The following is a 19,149-nucleotide window of genomic DNA, read 5'->3' as shown; positions in this document are numbered from 1 at the left end:
GGGAAGACCTTTACCATGGTGGGGGACAAGGAACAGAAGAACCCCGGGATCATGCCTAGATCTTTTAATGCCATATTTGAGATCATACAGGAAAACAGTTCCAAATTTGACTTCAAGGTAAGAAGGTCACATTATCCTTCTCCTCTTGTCTCCCTCCCTCTCTCCCTCTCATCCATGTCCTCTGTGCTTCCACCTCAGGTTTCGGCCTATATGCTGGAACTGTACAATGACCGGCTGCAGGACCTCTTTGTGAGCCTGGCCGGTGAGGCCCATGCACAGCCCCAGTCCCATGGGCAAGCCAGGCGGGTGGAGATCAAGAGGAACAGAAAGGGGGTTGTATTCGCCCAAGGAGCAGAGACAAAGGAGGCTTCCAGTGCCCAGGAGCTGTATGCTCTGTTCCAGCAGGCCTGCGCCAACCGACACATCTCTGCCACCAGTGAGTTCTCTGTGCCGTGATGTGCCGTGCCGTCCAGTTCAAACAGTGCCCTGCTAAATGGTTTGGATTAATCGCATTAGTTGCAGTCATATGATGGCTAGGTACATCATTACTGGACTGGGTCGACGAGTGGCAGAGCAGCCAAAATTTGAATCAGCAACATTGGTTTATAGGTGCATGCTGGTCATCTGAGTCTGTACAGGATGCACCTGATGGCTTACTGATACACAATCAGAGCCACCAAGAACCACTACTTTATTATTAACGATTACAAACGTAGTCCACTGTAAGGACTGATGGGGAGAAATCACATTTTCAATAATATTTATATTTTTATATTTCTTTCACGTTAATCCTTAACAATTTGACTATAGCTGCAATTATAGGATGAGACATGATTATTTGATTGATCTATTCATATTGTAATTTGAAATACAAACTGCAACGATTTTGAAAATTATTTTTAAAAATATAAGTAATTTATGACAAATATAATGCAAATGATCGGCAAGTTAAACGATAACCAGCAATTTATATAATTGAAATTTAATATAATTACTGTAATTGGTGCATGTTTCACTAGAGATGAATGTGGAGAGTTCTCGTTCCCATCTCATTGTTGGCATCATGGTGGAGAGCAGAAACCAGACCAATGGGAGTGTGAGTAGTGGGAAGCTGAGCCTTGTGGACCTGGCAGGCAGTGAGCGAGCAGCCAAGACCGGCGCCAAGGACCACCAACTGAAGGTATGCATGCATATCGTGTTTTGACTGGCCCAACAAGTGATAGTGAGGATGACTGATGTTTCTTAAAGCCTTAAATGCTTCACTCCTCAACAGGAGGCCAACTCCATCAACAAGTCTCTGAGTGCCCTGGGTGATGTGATCTCAGCCTTGTCTGCCGAACTGCCGCATGTACCATACAGGAATAGTAAGCTGACACAGGTAATAATAATTTTTAAAAAAAACAGCAAACTATATTGATTCGGTTGTGAGTGAACTTTATGATTTCTTATGGTCATTTTGGATCAGCCCAACCTGACTCATCTTTTTTGTCCCCTCAGGTGATGCAGGACTCCCTGGGCGGCAATGCCAAAACCCTTATGATCGTAAACGTATCTCCTTCAGAGTGCAACCTTGATGAGACTCTCACGTCTCTCACGTAAGACCAAACACAGAGTGACAGAGGCATCATTATCATTTATTTAAATACCAACAATCTCCTGTGTAACACCTGAACTTCCCAAACCTTTCAGTTACGCAACGAGAGCGAAAGCCATAACAAACAATGCTCAGAGGAATGTGGAAAGCAAAGAGATTGCCCAGCTCAAAGAGGTAAGTGTCACAGTGTCACAAACATGAATGAATCTGTATTTAGAATTGAACCTAAAAAAATTGAAACAGTCACACCGACTTTATTTCAGTTTAACGTTCCCATCTTTTTCTGATAGGTGATCATGAAGCTGAAGTCAGGACAGACAGTGGAAGAGGAGGATGTTTGAACTGGACTTTACAACACATTGTGCATAATTCCTGTATCTAGAGTATTTTAAGTGATTTGAATATTTGGTCTCATGAAAGGGAGGGGTGGCATCACAACAGGAGCACTGACAGTGCATTCAGGGGATTGCGTGCAGTTTGTTAATGACTGCTGCTTCCTCACAATACAGGGGCCCATGTGTAACTGAATTAGCAAATGTGAAGTCAGTTGATCGTTTAGTTTGTACCCCATTACAGCCTGAGATGGTAAGTCCATGACCTGTGTCTGTGCTGTTAAAGGATATTGCAAACCTTATTATGGGATTTATGACAGAAGGTAACTGTTTAAAACACTTTTAAATGGGTGCCAAAGCTTGCAAGAAAATGTACTGATTTCTCTCTTTTTTTGTTATTATACTATTATATTATTAAGTACACCAAGGTTTTATATCCCTTAAAATACACAACCATTTCATGTAGACATCCATGTAAGGAGAGCAGGTATTTAATTGAGAGGAGTCAAAGAGAGATTTATTTAGCTGTTGATTGGGTTGTTGGCTCAGACTAAAACAGCAGATTTAACAGTTTGAGCCAGGTTGGCATTTCAGTGCTGATGGGAGATAATAGTTTCTATAAGTAGGCTGCCCTTTGTCTGCATTTGGACCTTATCTTAATTGTTCAGCATTTTTAATCTATACTGCGGGCCCCACAAGTAGCTTGTCTTTGTTATGCCACATTAGAGCCATGATTCCCAGCTTTGCGTGCTTTGTTTTGTTGGCTGCTTTAGATCAGAGGCCACTCAGCACATGTTCACCATGATTTGTTATTCTTTAATGAAGACCATAGTTTCAGTCATACTGTGAGATCTGTGGACTAGAACAAAGTGAGGGACAAAGACACAGAGTGCTACAGAGAGCACACGGAGAGGGAACAGGGTTGATGAGGGGGCTGAGGTCTCATCCTCTTGGTGTGTTTTGTTAATCAGTCCATACAAAGCAATTCACCGTAAATGGGTTGCATACATGACCACCCACCGGCAAAACAGGGAATGATGCCTTAATACAGTTAATGAGTGCAGGCTCACTGTCCCTCTATGGCACCTGTCAGTGCATAGCAAGCTATTGATGCCAATCCAGGAGTTATCATATATGTATAATATTTTACTTTTATCCAAATAGGATTTAATGAAATAAAATCAACACATCATAGGGTATAAACTCCAACACAGAAGTAACTGATGTTCATCACAACTTGAATTGTCAAAAATCAGAAACCAAAGATCTTTAAGACATGTTTTAGGACATAGCAAAATTATGTACGTTTTTGGCAAAAAAGAAAAAAAAAGTTCCTCTTTTTGCATTAATTAAAACCCTTAGTGAAGCTGTGTATCTCCATACACCTGTCAGCTGCTGGCCTGCAACTCTTCTCATCAAACATGCAAATCTGCTTGTTTTCTGTTTGCTAATTACAGTAACAGCAAGTGTGTTATATATGGGTACTTGAGGTATTCATGTTTGAACTGGAAACAGGTTTTAGACTCAGAGTTGGAAGAGCAAATTGTACAGGTCACCAACAGGTCAGAATGGTAGTGTATATGTACTTACATAGATAACATGAGCCTTTGCCTTGATTATAGCAGCTTTTTTGTCACTCTAATTATTAGAGTGACAAAAAACTGTAAAAAAAAAAAAAAAAATTTATCTATTAGAGTCTAATAGATATTTTTTTTTTTTTTTTTTTTTTTTACAGTATAGTTATCTATTTGTTGTGTAGACAATTAGTTTTCTTCCTGTATCAGTTAATGTATTTATGAGTTGGTTAATACAATTTTCTTTGAGTTACCAGTTCCTGGGGATTTCTGCTGGAGTTGGGTGTCTGGATATCAAAAGGAGTCCCAGCTCTATCAGACCTGTTTAAACGGTATTAATTATCAGTTGGGTACCTCCATGTTCCTTCAGCTACATGGGATAGGGCAGTGTTTTCCTTGTTAGATTTTTGTTATTATGTCTTACTGATGTTTTGTTAATGTTCCTTGTTAATTTAAAGTAGGATTGTACAAACACGTTGTGGTTATATAATTTGTTTGTATGTCTGTTGCCTTGTGCATAATGTGTGTAAATGGCCTGCCACTATACATGTTTCATCGTTTCAGTTTGTAAGGTCAGTTTGTTCTGTTAAGAAAGGATATGAGTAGCAGGTTACAACAAGTTAAAACACTTAAGGCTGTAAAATAAACACTACACTACACACTACAAATTACTTGAGCACTCAGACCTTTGCTGATGCTGAATAGATAAAAGTTTTAAAATGAGAATAACTTCATGAACACAGCTTTCACACTCTCTCTTTTTACTGGTGAAAGTTAAGAAATTCTTATCTATTTTATTTTTTAACTAAAACACATATCACCATGCTACTTTACGTTCAGCTTGTGAAAATAGAGTTGCCTGATTTCACACTTCACCGTCCTCTTTACTTCCCTCATAAATGTCTGGAACTGTATCTAATCTGAGTGTGTGGGAGGTCACAGTACTGATGGGAGACGAGGAGGAGGTTCAAAATGTCTTAATATATACTTTTGCGTCATTCCTCTGAGAGCCACTGGAGATGGGACAGATGAGTTAGCTCAGCAGTGTTTGCCCTAAAGCTCAAGTAAAAGAGGAGGAGGAGCCAGGGCAGCGGGATAAAGACAGGAAGAAGATGAGGACATGAGGGGGATGAGTAGATGAAAGGGATCTCAGAGATGAGAAGGGGATAGGAGAAAAGTTGAAACGCAGAAGGGGAGACGAGGACCAACTAGAGTGAGCATGAACCCTGCATGAACACAGTTTGAGGCCTGAAGCACTGATCTCCAATCTGAAACACCCTCTCGCTCCCTTCCTCAGTGTTTAACTGTAACTAATAACTTATGATAAAGACTTTTAATGAGGGGTCGTTTTCAAGCTATAGTTTCATTTTTAATGTGGTGGGACAAGAAGACAGAGGGATGCTTTCAAAGTACAGCCACAGAAGTACATTGAATTACCTATCCAGAAAATAAAGTGATAGTTAGTCCATATTCAATTCTCTTTCTATCTATTTTTTAATATCTTATAAACACATTTATACATACAGTATATTTCCCTTTTGTTGTTCATATGTGTAGCTATGTTTGGTTTTAGCCCCATTTGCCAAAACACAAACTCCAGTCAATGTTAAGTGTAATGACAGGTGCTGTAGGAAGGTTAGACAAAGACGATGGCTAAAGAACATAATAATTAGTATTTATATTGTAATATTCCAAAACATCAACACCACAGAGAATCATTTGAGTTTTTTGAGAATCTAAAACCTCGAGGAGATGGTGATCCTGTATGGACGTGGTTTCATCGTCAGTCCAAAATCAGTGCTGAGATCCAGCTCCTGTCCTGGAACATTTTTAATCCGCAGCCCATGGAGCAGCGTGGTGAGGAAGACAAACATCTCTAAGCGCGCGAAACCATCACCGAGGCAGCGTCTCTTCCCCATGCCAAAGATGAGAACCTTCTCCGTCAGCTCCTTGTTGAGGAGTCCTGATGGACTCAGGAAGCGTCCAGGGCGAAATGTGTCCGGGTCACCCCAAAGGTCACTGAGACATTGTGAGAAATACAATAATCATTAAAGCCGTAGATTAAGAAAACCTATTCTTGTGAGCTGAAAGAGATCAGCATATATCACTCATAGTACTGATAAGTCAAATTCAAAGTCATAATATAACAATGATTGCCGGTGGCTACCCACATGTCATGATTGACTTGATACTGGTTAATGAAGACACAGGTGTCTTTGGGAATGAAATATCCATTCAGGGTGGTATTTCTTGTTGTACTAAAAGAGAGGAAATGAGATAATTGCATCAACAACAATCACACAATCTGAAGTTCATTGTATATAAACATTTTGTCTTACCAGTGAGGTATAGTGAAAGGGACGTAGGAAGCATGACGAAACACTTCATAGATGAATGCCTCTGTGAATGGCATTTTGGGCTTATCTGAAAACCTGGGCAGTCTGGCTGAGCCGATGTGGTCATCTGCAAGAGGGGAAAAACACACTTGACCCATCAGATATTAATACAGAACTAAGTCTGAGGTGTTATCACAACTTGCAGACCTTGAGGGTCTGTTGAGGGACCAAAAAGAGAATTAATTAATTCATGAAACTTTGAGGAGCTGTCAATAACACAATAAAACCTAGACACAATGAAGGTGTTTTAGCCCCTCTGTTGGGATGCAGGTTAAGTAAGAGTTTAAAGCTGAGGTCTCCAATTACTTCAGACTAAAGGGGTTCTCATATAACCACTAAAACTACATGCTTTCATTTAGACTTTGAAACAACTCAAATGTTTCCTGTCAGTGAATTCAGCTGCAACTACAGTAGTTCATTGGGGGATGAAGGGCTGAGATGGGTTTGTAACATTTCCTGAACACACATGCACTTCACAGATAATCAAAATGACATAAAGTACACTCATAAAGTTTCCGGTAAAGTTGTGAATTTGCTGTAAACAATAGATTATACGTTTCTCAGTCAATTAACTATCTATGAGCACAAAAATCTATGTTTAATTCAGTATGTCAGTATGTGAAGGACAATGTGCGTTCAATGCCTTGCGTGTTACTGCCTTTGTGTCAGACTGGAACAACTCTCTAACCTTTTTCTGGTTGGCTGTTTGTGCCTCCCTCTCTTTCTGATTCATCCTGCCTTTTCTTGGTGTCTCCCTCCCTCCCTCTCTCCCCCCCTCTCTGTCTCTTTCTCTGTGAAAATGCAACGTGCCTCCGAACAAGCAGCACCAGTTCTGTCAGCCCACTTCAAAAGTAGCTCTGGCATCAGCAAATTGGACTGATCTTTTGTGAGTTTCTTTCGTGGCTGTCAGATTCTGTCTGTTCGGGAAGCGCACTCTAGTTGGCTGCTGTTGGGTCTTTATTATGTGAAATACTGATACATCTTAACAGACATCCTATGTGTCTACTTACTCCCGTGATGGTAATAAATCTGTGAGACATGTTTGTGTCCTTGTAAAACATCTTCTTACTCTGAATTGTTTTTGGTGCATAAGTCTGGCCATAGAGTCATATCTCAGATATTTAGATCTGCTGCATGTGAAGAAACACCCTCTTCTCTGAAGTTAGTAGTTTTGTTGTATCAGTAACAAACCACCAGCCCAGTCTTTTCTCATCAGTGATGTGTAAATCATTAACGAGCAATCTGCTATTTCTGAACTATGAGTCATTCATGAGATCTGAGCCTGGACAGGCTCTCGCTGTTCAGCATAGCATGAATTCTTTCTCCTGTGGTGCAGTAATGCTCTGTGGGCAATGAATTGACCACAGTTCCTTGCGGCAGTCTCTCTGATAAAAGTTTAGCTTGGTATATAAATAAAAAAGGCACATTTTGTGTAATATTGAAGGGCAGAAATTTGTCAAATCAAAACATAAGACAGGACCTATCTCCTGGTGTACTCTGTCCTGGATGTGAGGAAACTTGATGAGGTACAGCAGGCTCCACTGCAAACCGGCTGTGATGGTGTCAAATCCTTGAGGAAAAAAACAAACATCAGAACTGCAGTGAAAAGAGATTCATCCCCTTCATTAATATGGTCAGTTAAAGGCCATTACCAGCATCATCTATTGTCAATGATAAGATACCGGTAAGTAAGACAGCACTGATCTCCAGTGAGTCTAACCTGCTCCAAAGATGTCTATGACAGTGTGAATGATCTGGAAGTTGGAGAGCACAGACGTGTCCTTGTTTTCTTCCCTGTCTTCGCAAAGTGCAATCAGAGCATCTGTAATGTCCCGGATACAGTTCTGCGATCACACACACAAACACATACAGACAACATGACAGGAAATTGAACACTTGACTGTGGTCCTGTCTTTCTTAACTGATTAAAGCATCACACTATCTTTATAAACAATAGAGTGATTTATGATTGTGCAGAAATAGGTTAAAATTTATTTTAAAAGCAATAATTAGGGCAGAGACAGTAATCAGTTACGGTACGACGCGTGTCTTCGAGTGGGTTGCTAATTCCTAATTAGAGTGCGTGCGAACATTTTAGCCACTCTGCACAAGAACAAAGGTCCCTCCCAGGGAACTTGTTTGTTATTTTTTTGGCTGCAGTTGCACTCACAGCTACTACTGCATGAGTGCAATGTCAGATTAAACAGTGGACAGCAAATTAGTGAGGCAGACATACTGTAAAAAGGAAAACAACACTTACAGACACGCCATCCACAACACGGCATTTCTGAAAATATTGTGTCTGTATTTTGTGGTCACTGTAGCAATGGTTTGGCTGATCTCAGGATAATAAACATCAAAGCAGTTATCGGTAAGTCATTATAATAAGTTGTTGTTATGCTGTACTCAAGCTTATGGCATACAGGTCTTGGTAGACATAAAACTTTTTTTTTTCATTTCTTTGAAATATCTAGAACCTCCTGTGTGTCACAAGTTCAACCCTTACATTGTGCTTTGCTCATATCATTACCTTTACAGGTGGCAAACAATAGTGCAATATTAACACCAAAATAAAAAACATAAAGTGATACCTTGACTTTAATATATCAAAATAGCATGTATACATAATGTACTTGGTCAGAAGTTCCTGGCAAGCAAATTTTGTATTGCAAATACAGTCATGTGCCATAATGCAAAAGAACAATTCACTCAATTTTCATCCCTAGTTGCACATTTCCTTTTGTATTTTTCTACTACTTTAACAATAGCATCATCCTCTCATCTACATGTGTATCTACTGGCCTCCATACCTTATCAAAGGTGTTGATGTGTTCCTCGATGCTCCTCTCCATGAATCCATTCATCCTGTGAATGTGCTGGACCATCTTCCTCAGAGATGGACTTGGAAAGTAGCGAAACATAGGGAAAAAATCTGCCAGGTTCCCGGCTGCAAAGATCCTCAGGACCTCGTTGTTAATTTGGACAATGGTGAGAAACTCCTTATCATTATAGTCATACCTTTTCCCAAAACAGAGGGCACACACAACATTTGCCACTGAGGTAACCAAGGGCACCACTGGATCTATACCCGTCACATCTTGGCTCATTTCCCCTTGAGCAGCAGCCTGCTGCTGAATCACCTGCACCATCTCAGCGGCCTCAGCACAGACTTGCTCCTCCAGCAGGCAGGTGGCTCCAGACCCTCTGGGCTCAGCCTGGGAGAAAGACCTGAGGGCATTCTTACACAGTTTCTTGTGGAGCATCCAGGCCGGTCCATACTTTTCACTGAAGGTCATGCTATTCCCGTTGGCCACAGCAGAAAAGGTGAAAAGGTCAGGTCGCCCAGCAAAAGCTTCTCCCTGCCGAACCAGCGCCTGTCTGATGGTGTTGTATCCACTCAGGACCACCACAGTCAAAGAACCCAGGTGCATCTGTTGTGAAGGAATGAACAAACTACTCATTAAACTACTCCTGTCACAAATATTATCTACACTTTATTATATATACCTTGAAAACATCACCATACTGGAGCCTCAAGTGGGTTAGTGAAAGATGAATCTGGTCCCCCATCTGTAGCAGATTGCCAACAAGGGGCCATGGTGTAGGGCCAGGAGGAGGGGGATATTTTGTCTGGTCCAGTTGGGAGGTGTGATGGTAGCTTTTTCGGCCCCTGAGGGCCATCAGGAGGAGGGTGAGAAGACACAGACCAACAGTGACACCAGATAAGGAAGCACAAGGGCTCTCCTTGGTGGGCAGAGTCCCAAACGTCAGTCTCATCTTGCCCAGTAAACTGCACAAATACTGAGACAGAGAAAAAAAAAATTTGATCACTTTGAAATGAGTCTCTGTCAAATAACTGTGACCAGTCTTTAAAATATAGATCATAGAATATAGAAGATTTATTTTCTCAAATGAAAACAAAACCTGACAAAACAACATAAAATAAACAAATATCAAAGAAGGAAATATGGAGAACTCACCATACAGTGCCCTCTGTAACTCTGGTGTAAAAAATAAAAAATAAAGTCTGAGAACCTGACTCAGATGATGCAGAGAGTAGAGCGGAGACAGAATCCCTCAGCAGGCACAACTTTGAGGTCTGAACCTGAGGACCGTAGTGAGAGTAGCTGACAGTCCGGGACGTCCCTTTCAGCAGCTGCTGGGCCCCCTGCAGAGGGAGCTGCTGCCCGCTTACAATAGGAAGGCACACATGGCGAGAAACTTGGCTCAGGGTTTAGGAAGAGTCCGGACAGCCAGTGACCGTATCGGCCCATTTGCCTGCAGACTGGAACCGTTCACAACATGGGCCCCTCCCCTCCTGCTCCTGCAGGCCCTAACGAAGCAGGAGGCGGTTGTTGCAGTACATATGTTTAAAACTGTATTTTAAAGGGCTTAGATGTTGAATAAAACATACAAGGATGGAAAAAGTAAAAAAAATAAATAAATACTGCCTGTGAGCATCCTGCAAATATACAAGAGCCAATTACTGACTGATTGGGTTCTGAAGGAAAATAACGTAGCTCATTTTTAAGTAAATCTTTGTGTATTTAAGGCTTGTAAATTTACTTCTGTGTGTGTGTGTGTGTGTGTGTGTGTGTGTGTTTTTCAATGGAAATTACATGAGGTCATTGTTGTTTGACTGAATTGCCATGAAAGAGCAATTAATACTTGGTTTAAATCTCATTTCTGACAGTTTTGACACAAAATGTTGCTGGCTATATGCATACAGTATACCAGTCAAATGTTTGGACACACCTTCTCATTCAATGGTTTTTCTTTCTTTGTATTACTTTCTACATTGTACAGTAGATTCATACTGAAGACATCAAAACTATGAAAGAACACGTGTAATTATGTAGCAAACAAAAAAGTGTTAAACAAAGCAGGATATGTTAGATTTTAGATTTTTCGAAGTGGCCACATTTTGCATGGCAGCTTTTTGCACACTCTTGACCTTCTTTCATCAGTTTTAAGAGGTCGTCACCGGGAACGGTTTTCCAACAGTCTTGAAGGAGTTCCCAGAGGTGCTGAGCTCTTGTTGGCTGTTTTGCCTTCACTCTGCAGTCCAACTCATCCTAAACCATCTCAATTGGGTTTAGGTCAGGTGACAGATAACACTTTTGTATTAACTAACACTTTTGTGTTTACTACATAATTCCATATGTGTTTCTTCATAATTTTGATGTCTTCAGTATGAATATACGCTGTAGAAAGTACTAAAAATAAAGAAAAACCATTGGCCAAACTTTTGGACTGGTTCTGTATATATGTGTACTTTTATGTAAGTAAGGTTTTGAACCTAAATCAAGGATCTGAGTGGTTCCTCCATCATTGGGTCACAGACCACAGCACTGTTTCAAGAACAGTGTAATGTCCATATTGTGTCACAAGGGGATGCTCTCCATCTGTTAGCTTTGACTTCATGTCCCTGTTGTTGGACTGAGGTCATGCTTTCAGGCTGCAAATCTTCTTGGTCACTGTAGTAATGTATAATATGTATACATAAAATACACAATATGTATACATACCATCACAGCCTTTACCTGCCAGGAAGTGTAGACAAAACAACACAGACACCTCACAGTGTTTCACAACACAACACAACCTCTTAAGCTATAGCTTAAAAATAAAAGCTCAATCGTTTCATCTTGTAGTTATGTTAAGTTGCACCTACACAAATATCGAATATGAAGTTCGAGTGTTGACTACAAAGGCAAAAAACTATAAAGATTGATATTTGTAAGTGATGTAAATAGCTTGTGAACATTTGTCTGCCATCACACTTCCAGGTCTGCTTCTCTGTCACTGAAGCAACCATTCAGAATATTTACCTTGTGGCCTCTAACTGATTACAGTATCAAAGCCCTCTGTTTCTCATTTTTCTTAATTCTTGTTTTCCCACCTTTTCTCCTGTGTCCTCATCCCTCATTTCCCCTGAATGCCTGCATCACATCCTCCTCCCCAGTTCTCTCACTGTCTCTCACTCTCCATCTTTCATTCCTTTCATTCTCCTTCCTTTCTCACTCTCCATCGAACCGTCAATTTAGCTCAGGCTCAACTGTGGGACACCCAGTGCTGTCAGGCCGAGCGACAGCTCCTTTGACCCATTGGTCCAAGTTCTCTCCAGGCCGGGGCGGTCCGGTCTTGTCATTAACTGTGGCAGACAGAGCCGAGACACACTGACTCTGTGGAGCCAGACTGTGTCTACAAGGAGATTCTGATGCTTATAAGAGCAAGTTTACTGACCTATTGCTCAAACATGACTCAAATTACCATGTGTATGTGCTCAGCATGTGGTTGTATTACACAGACTGTTACCTCTACTCAGACAGTGATATTGGTATGAAACAATGTTAAATATCAAAGTATTTGCGCAAAACTGTTCAGTTGGCCTACACAACACAAACTTCAAGGAAACTGCATAACAAAACAGAGCTGCATACATTATTATGGGAGGATGGTTTCCACTGTGTTTTTGCAACACTCCCTAAAAGCAATTCTGCTGATCTTTTCATTGTTTAACAAGGGTTAATTACAGAGGTTGTGTTGTCCTGGGAGATATTTCTCAAATGTGTATTTCTAGATGAAAATAGGCGCATCAGACAAAGTTATGTGATCACATTGTTCCTGGGAGACAGTGAAGCAGCAGGAGGCCTCTTATCAAAGCAAACATCTTCCCAATTATGTTGGCTGCCTTGTAGATGGGCCTATCCAGGCAGTTGGGCTGAACTGATTCACAGACAACAGAAATAATACAACAAGTAGCCATCACTTGACTGAACACAGCTTGTGGTTGCCTCTGTTTGCAACATAAAAAGTTTGTAGTTTTAAAGGTGTAAGTTTACTTTACAATAGATCAAAGCACAAAGGACTCAAATGCTTTTGACTCGAAAGTAACAACCTCTGTAATTGTTATTGCTGTTTTTTGTTAATGTGTTATTACTTTTTTGTTAGGCTACTGGACTTCAACAATGTAGAAGCAGCATTTCTACTGGTGTAGAAGTTTAACCTGATTGTAGCTTACCACAGCTGTGGTTGTTGTTCTAAAAGTTAACCATGAAGCTGTTGCAGTCAAAGTTTTGTTTTTTGTTGTAAAAATGCGACATACTGTAGGTTGCCTTGTCAAAGTAGCCTTCCTCATCACTGTACCGTGGGCCTAGTTAAATTAATTTAAGATATGTTTTATGTCTGCATGTTACACATTAATATTCAACAACTTCGTCTTACCACCCGGTGTCACGGTCACATCAAATGAGGGGTGCGCGCGCCTGTCTCGCGAGGGCACGTGGGGTAACTGGGACTGCTTGAGTTTGAGCGGTGGTCCGCGCGTGCAGGGGAGACCCTCGGAGGAGCAGAGAGAAACTCCCGGCGGTGCGTGATGCTGCTGTTTCCTGCTTTCTAGCGCCGACAGCTGCAGGTATATAAAGCTGCTCGGCAGGTCTCTGACCGGCTGGCTGACGGTGACGGAGAGGAAGCGGAGAGAAGCGGCGACATGCCGGTGAACGGAGTAGGAGTCCACCAGGCTGGAGGCAGCTCGTCAGCATCACCCACAGGTAACAAACACTTTTCACACTCCTGCAAGGTAAAGCTTTTCATTCTTAAAATATTTGGTGTTTTATAACGGTCTACTCTGTCTGTGCTAATTACTCTAAAGCAGTTTTCACATCCAGTCCAACAGGTTCATTTTTTATCATTTGTGTCCAATTTAAGATTTCCTTATATTCCAATAAAGTGATCTGACGATTATGAACTTATCAGCTTGTTTGTCTATAATGTCAGAAGATTGTGAATAAGACTCATTCTAAGCTTAAAGTTTTTTTTTAAATGCTTGATTTGTCTGATTTTCAGTCCATAATGAAAAGATAACCACATAAATATAATATATACAGTAAAGATTTAATTTAAGATCAATTTAAATCAAAGTAACAAAGAATACATTCACTTTTAAGCAGTTGGAAAACTAGATGGTTTGGCATAATTGCTTTAAAATGGACTGGAATGATTAATCAGATTTAAAAATAAGTCCTTCTTTTGTCAACTGGAGAGACTATGGAGTATTCTGTTGTGTTGTTTTGTGTGCAGGGATATTGCTGAGTCTATCTATGTCTGTAAGCTGGAGCATTATTAATAATCCCTTGCACAAAGCAAACCTTCATTGTTTCTCAAATGGGGCCATTTTATGATCAAAGTCTGGGTTTTCTCAACAAATGTGATGAGGCACACCTCTGGTTGTGTTTTGCTGCGGCCTGCATCCTGCTCCTCTGATCTTCTCTGTCCAAATGAGGTCAGCCCAGTCCATTGCTCAGAGCCAGCCCAACTTTACGGTGCCAGTCATAACCCTTGACCCCATGGTGTTACCCTGCTGACAATGCCAGTAGCTCATTTGGCAGAGTTTCTGTTACTCCACTGGGTTGGGATGGCATCTCATGCACGGGGTTATGACAAAACACGAAAGGAACTATTCTCACTCAGTGATCCAAATATTAACTTTAACAATCAAGAGGTCACACACACATGCACTACAGTATATGGGTAAACACACAAGCACTGGCTTACATTTGTGTCTCTTTCAGAGGGAAAACATACAAATATGAATTCTGAGCCTGACAACCACCAGCAGCACTCTGGTACTGGATGCAACCACCGGGGTCCAAACCAGAACCACAAATCACAGCATGAAGATGAAGCTGAGCCGGGGGCCCTGCCCATGCCAGTCCCAGACCCAACAATTCAATACACTAAGGTAAGCTGTGCCCAGACGTCAAGGGTCAAAGAGTGAGCAGAATGTGAGAGATGATCCAAGCTTCAGTGTGGTTCATATTTCTTTGTTCCTGGAGGACAGTTTAGCTCACAAAAAAAAAAAATCAGAGGTCCATAGAGTTTACCAATAGGACACTTGGGATTTATGGACTTTATTGGAAAATGTTAATCAATCACATAAGGTCTGGCGTTCTCAGTTATTCATATGACACCGTGCAGAAAACTCTCTTGCAGAGAAATCTTTGTAGGTGTTTTATATAAGGCAGTCAAGTTTTAATTACAAATCTGATGTGTTGTTAAAAAGTGCAGGTTTTGATATTTTCATTTTATTGGTATCCTAACTTCTCCCATGTGTCTCAGTGGTCAGTTTTCTAACTGTGTGAGTCTTGTCATCTGGTCTGAATTTGGATAATTCAACTTGTTGATAATTGGTTCAGTTACCCTTTAATATTTTATTGTGTACCAGTGATGTGGTAATTTAATATTTATGGTCTGAGTCTGAAATGGACATGAAAAATAAGCTGTGTCTGTTTGAAACAAAAGGGAAATGGAAATGTGGTTTTTCATGAGATGAATATGGTAAAATATTTACAGCCCATTTATCAGTTGGTACTGATGAAGGCAATTGCCTGAAAAAGCGGCACACAGATGCAACTCATAAAAATATCAGAGCAGGCAAAATGAAGCTCACTAAATCCAGGGAGCCTGTTATTAGTTTCAGGACTGTCTTTGATCTGCTTTGAGACAACAAACAGCGGAGATACCACTTGAAGAAAAACATTTACATGAAGGAATCTGTTTCTGTGTGTATGATTTCTCTCTTCTTCTCCTCTGGTATCTCAGTTGTTCATCAATAACGAGTGGCATGAGTCATGCAGCGGCAGAAAGATTCCTGTATATAATCCTGCCACGGGAGAGCTGCTGTGTGAAGTGGAGGAGGCTGATGCAGTGAGTATATTATACATCGCTAGTACATTAGATGGTCTCTTTACCTCTTAAACATTTTTACATGTTATGCAAGAGGGATCCCCACCCCAACCCTATCGAAGTCCATGGTCTGAGCACAGAGGGTCTCGTATACAGTGTGGTCCATGAAACTTAAACTGACTTTTTCTAACCACTTGCTCAATGTTCTCTCCCCCTCAAAGGAAGATGTGAACAAGGCGGTGAGGAGTGCCCGCGCTGCCTTCCAGATGGGATCACCATGGCGATCTATAGACGCCTCAGACCGAGGTCATCTACTTAACAGACTTGCCGACTTAGTGGAGAGAGACCGGCTGTTGTTGGCGGTGAGAAACTTACACACATGCAGACACAATAAATTCTCAGTTTGAATATTGTTTACCAAAATTTGAGTTTGAAGTTAAAGATCAGCTTCAATAAAATCAAGCACTGGCATTTCTTTTATTTGCAGACCCTAGAGGCCCTGGACTCTGGAAAAGTGTTTCTCATGGCATATTTTGTAGATCTGATGGCCACAATCAAAACCTTGAGATATTATGGTGGCTGGGCCGACAAGATTCATGGTAAAACCATCCCAGTAGGTGAGTCACCCTCTTTTCAAAACTGACTCCTGATGACTTAAAATCATAATATGATAATCAATAAATATAGTAGAGATACTGCCATGTTTGGCAAGTATCTTTTGACATAGAAACTAAAAGCCATCATGAATAAACTTTTTTTTCTTAGATGGCGAGTACTTTACTTACACACGACACGAGCCCATTGGAGTTTGCGGCCAGATCATTCCTGTAAGTAGAAAAACACAACAGTGAAAAGTGCTTTTTAGTTTTGCTATTGCTACGATTAGCAGTTGTTAATGCATTAACAGCTGTTTTCTCACCAGTCTAGAGGAAATGTTGCACGTTCTGGTCACTTTCCAATAATGAGTCATTTTGGCCTTGAGTCTGCAGTGAAGATACAGCTCTGCTCAGAGATCCTAATAGTGGCTCAGGCTGTTGTCGAGCAACAATCATCACCAACATCGGCAGCAGAGAAAACTTACAGATAGCCCCCTTCAAAGCAAATGTTTACCCTATTCAACCTTAGAAACTCAAAAGGATCAAGACTGTGGTTAATGCGAGCATAAGATAAAAAATATTTAGATTGCTAGTCATAATTACTGTGAGAGCTCAACAGCAATTTCAGTCGCATAACACAATGGAGGTGTTTCCAAAGGACACTTAAATGCAATGAACCCAACTGGGACTTAATGCCCAATTGTGACTTTTGAAGTTAGAACCTTTTTAGTAGTCTTTTATTTTTAATCAAATTTTAATCATTTTGGCCTGCAGTGGAACTTCCCATTGATGATGTTTGCATGGAAGATTGCTCCTGCTCTGTGCTGTGGGAACACTGTAGTCATCAAACCTGCCGAACAGACCCCATTATCAGCCCTGCACATGGCCGCACTCATAAAAGAGGTACTTGGATTATTACTGTTTTCCCCCAACTATGATATACTGTAGGAACAAAGAACATATGTGGACAAAAGCCATAAACTTGTATTCAGACACCAATCATGACCTACATGGCTGTAAAAGAAGAAAGACTGCTCTGGGATTATGTCTCAGTGATAGATGAGCAAGTGTAGTTAAGTTTATTATATGTTTCTCTCTGTGTCTCTGGGTCTAGGCTGGGTTTCCTCCAGGTGTGGTGAATGTGGTGCCAGGTTATGGTCAGACAGCAGGCTGTGCCATTTCCCACCACATGGACATTGACAAAATAGCCTTCACTGGATCAACTGTTGTTAGTATCTACTGACATCAAGAACAAATCATCTCTCCCCTTCTCTTGTCCCTTTTTCCTTTTTTACTGTGACTGTGTATCTCACTCACAGGTTGGAAAACTTATCCAGAAGGCAGCAGGTGACAGCAACCTGAAAAGAGTTACACTAGAACTTGGTGGCAAAAATCCAAGTATTGTCTTTGCAGATTGTGACTGTGAGTATTTATTTTTTTCATCAGTTATTTGATGAATAGTGTCTTTTCAAATGGAGCACTTATTTTGTGCCTTCAGCATGTGTGACAGACTGTATTACTCTGTGCACTGTTGACAAGAGCAAAAAGCAGGAAAGATCCAAATTATCTCCTGGCCTAGTCAAAACTTTCCCCTGGTAATTATTGAATCTCAAATGAGAATGAGTGTACAGTACTTCTTGCTTCCTCTCAGAAGTTTAGCAGCAGCGTTTTAAACTTCTATGTGCACACGTCTGTCTTGCAGTAGAGTATGCAGTGGAGCAGGCCCACAGTGGCCTGTTCTTTAACCAGGGCCAGTGCTGTCTGGCTGGATCCAGGGTGTTTGTGGAGGAATCAATCTATGAGGAGTTTGTCCATCGCAGCGTTGAGAGAGCCAGATGCAAAGTCCTGGGAAACCCACTGCTGCCAGGTGTGGACCAGGGCCCACAGGTATACAAGACCCCCTTTTATTAGGTAGCGGATATTGTCTAAGAGGTCAGGAAGCGACGTGACCCAAACACACAAAGAGAAAATAACCCGAGCTACTTACTGCTTGCTGTTTTGTGTAGATCGACCAGAAGCAGTTTGATAAGATAATGGAGCTGATTGAGAGCGGGAAGAGAGAGGGAGCCACGCTGGAATGTGGGGGGTCTGCATGGGGTCAGCAGGGACTTTTCATCCAACCCACCGTCTTCTCAAATGTCACGGACGATATGCGTATCGCCAAAGAAGAGGTACTGTGCTACTCAACTGTGCACATGACAAACACAGAGTTTTGTCTCCACATTTCAGCCCCACACTCTGAATCCCCTCCTCATGTTATCACCCCTGCTCTCACACTCTCAGATTTTCGGCCCAGTGCAGCAGATCATGTGTTTCCGTAGCATCCACGAAGTCATCCAGAGAGCCAATGCCACACACTATGGCCTGGCTGCAGGAGTGTTTACCAACAACATTGACAAAGCCCTGACAGTCTCCTCTGCTCTGCAAGCTGGCATGGTGTGGTATGGATCACATCCTCTACGCTTTATCTTTTACAACTGAAGCGCTCTTTTAGTCCATATTAGACTGTTTTGTCAATGCATTGACAAAACAGCATGCATGATTGTCTTTGGTAAATTAACAATGACATAATGAGGTGTTGCTTCTTTTCCAGGGTGAACTGCTACAATGCCATGAGTGCTCAGTGTCCATTTGGAGGCTTCAAGATGTCCGGCAATGGGAGGGAAATGTGAGTATGGTCTTTCAGGCAACAGCAGCAGCAACGTACAGATCAGTGCCTGTAATCTCTGCAACTTTATACATAGATAAATGTTGCTTGTTCAATGTGAGGAAACATTATCACAAATGTGGCATGTTTTCATTGCATAATCAGTGTTTTTCTTTATTATAGGGGAGAATATGCTCTTCAGGAGTACACAGAGGTCAAGGCAGTCACTATCAAAATCTCACAGAAGAACTCATAACACCATCATATCGCAGGAACGACTTTTTCCTGTCCTATAAATTCTTTGCCACCCTATGGCTCCAGAT

At 41.2% G+C, this 19,149-nt stretch overlaps 2 protein-coding genes across 2 annotated transcripts; one reads left to right on the top strand and one right to left on the bottom strand.

Annotated features, from left to right (window-relative positions):
• Positions 1–5,236: 5,236 nt before the first annotated feature.
• On the bottom strand, positions 5,237–9,673 carry cyp1d1 (cytochrome P450, family 1, subfamily D, polypeptide 1; the record flags this gene model as incomplete). Its single annotated transcript, XM_083979345.1, has 7 exons — positions 5,237–5,519; positions 5,672–5,758; positions 5,840–5,963; positions 7,377–7,466; positions 7,617–7,740; positions 8,707–9,327; positions 9,404–9,673. 7 exons carry the CDS (start codon positions 9,671–9,673, stop codon positions 5,237–5,239), a joined length of 1,599 nt encoding a protein of 532 aa, XP_083835471.1.
• A 3,715-nt stretch (positions 9,674–13,388) lies between these two features.
• Positions 13,389–19,082, top strand: LOC310991586 (aldehyde dehydrogenase 1A1-like; the record flags this gene model as incomplete). The annotated part of the gene is made up of 14 exons (XM_083979346.1): positions 13,389–13,449; positions 14,470–14,639; positions 15,500–15,604; positions 15,805–15,945; positions 16,071–16,200; positions 16,349–16,410; positions 16,954–17,082; positions 17,294–17,407; positions 17,499–17,601; positions 17,882–18,066; positions 18,186–18,350; positions 18,463–18,620; positions 18,773–18,847; positions 19,010–19,082. 14 exons carry the CDS (start codon positions 13,389–13,391, stop codon positions 19,080–19,082), a joined length of 1,671 nt encoding a protein of 556 aa, XP_083835472.1.
• Positions 19,083–19,149: the final 67 nt, after the last annotated feature.

This window comes from Trachurus trachurus, assembly GCF_905171665.1.
Source record: "Trachurus trachurus genome assembly, chromosome: 9".
In the NCBI taxonomy this organism is placed as follows: domain Eukaryota; kingdom Metazoa; phylum Chordata; class Actinopteri; order Carangiformes; family Carangidae; genus Trachurus; species Trachurus trachurus.
The sequence above is the reverse complement of the archived record's forward strand: the minus strand, read 5'-3'. Positions and strand labels throughout refer to the sequence as shown.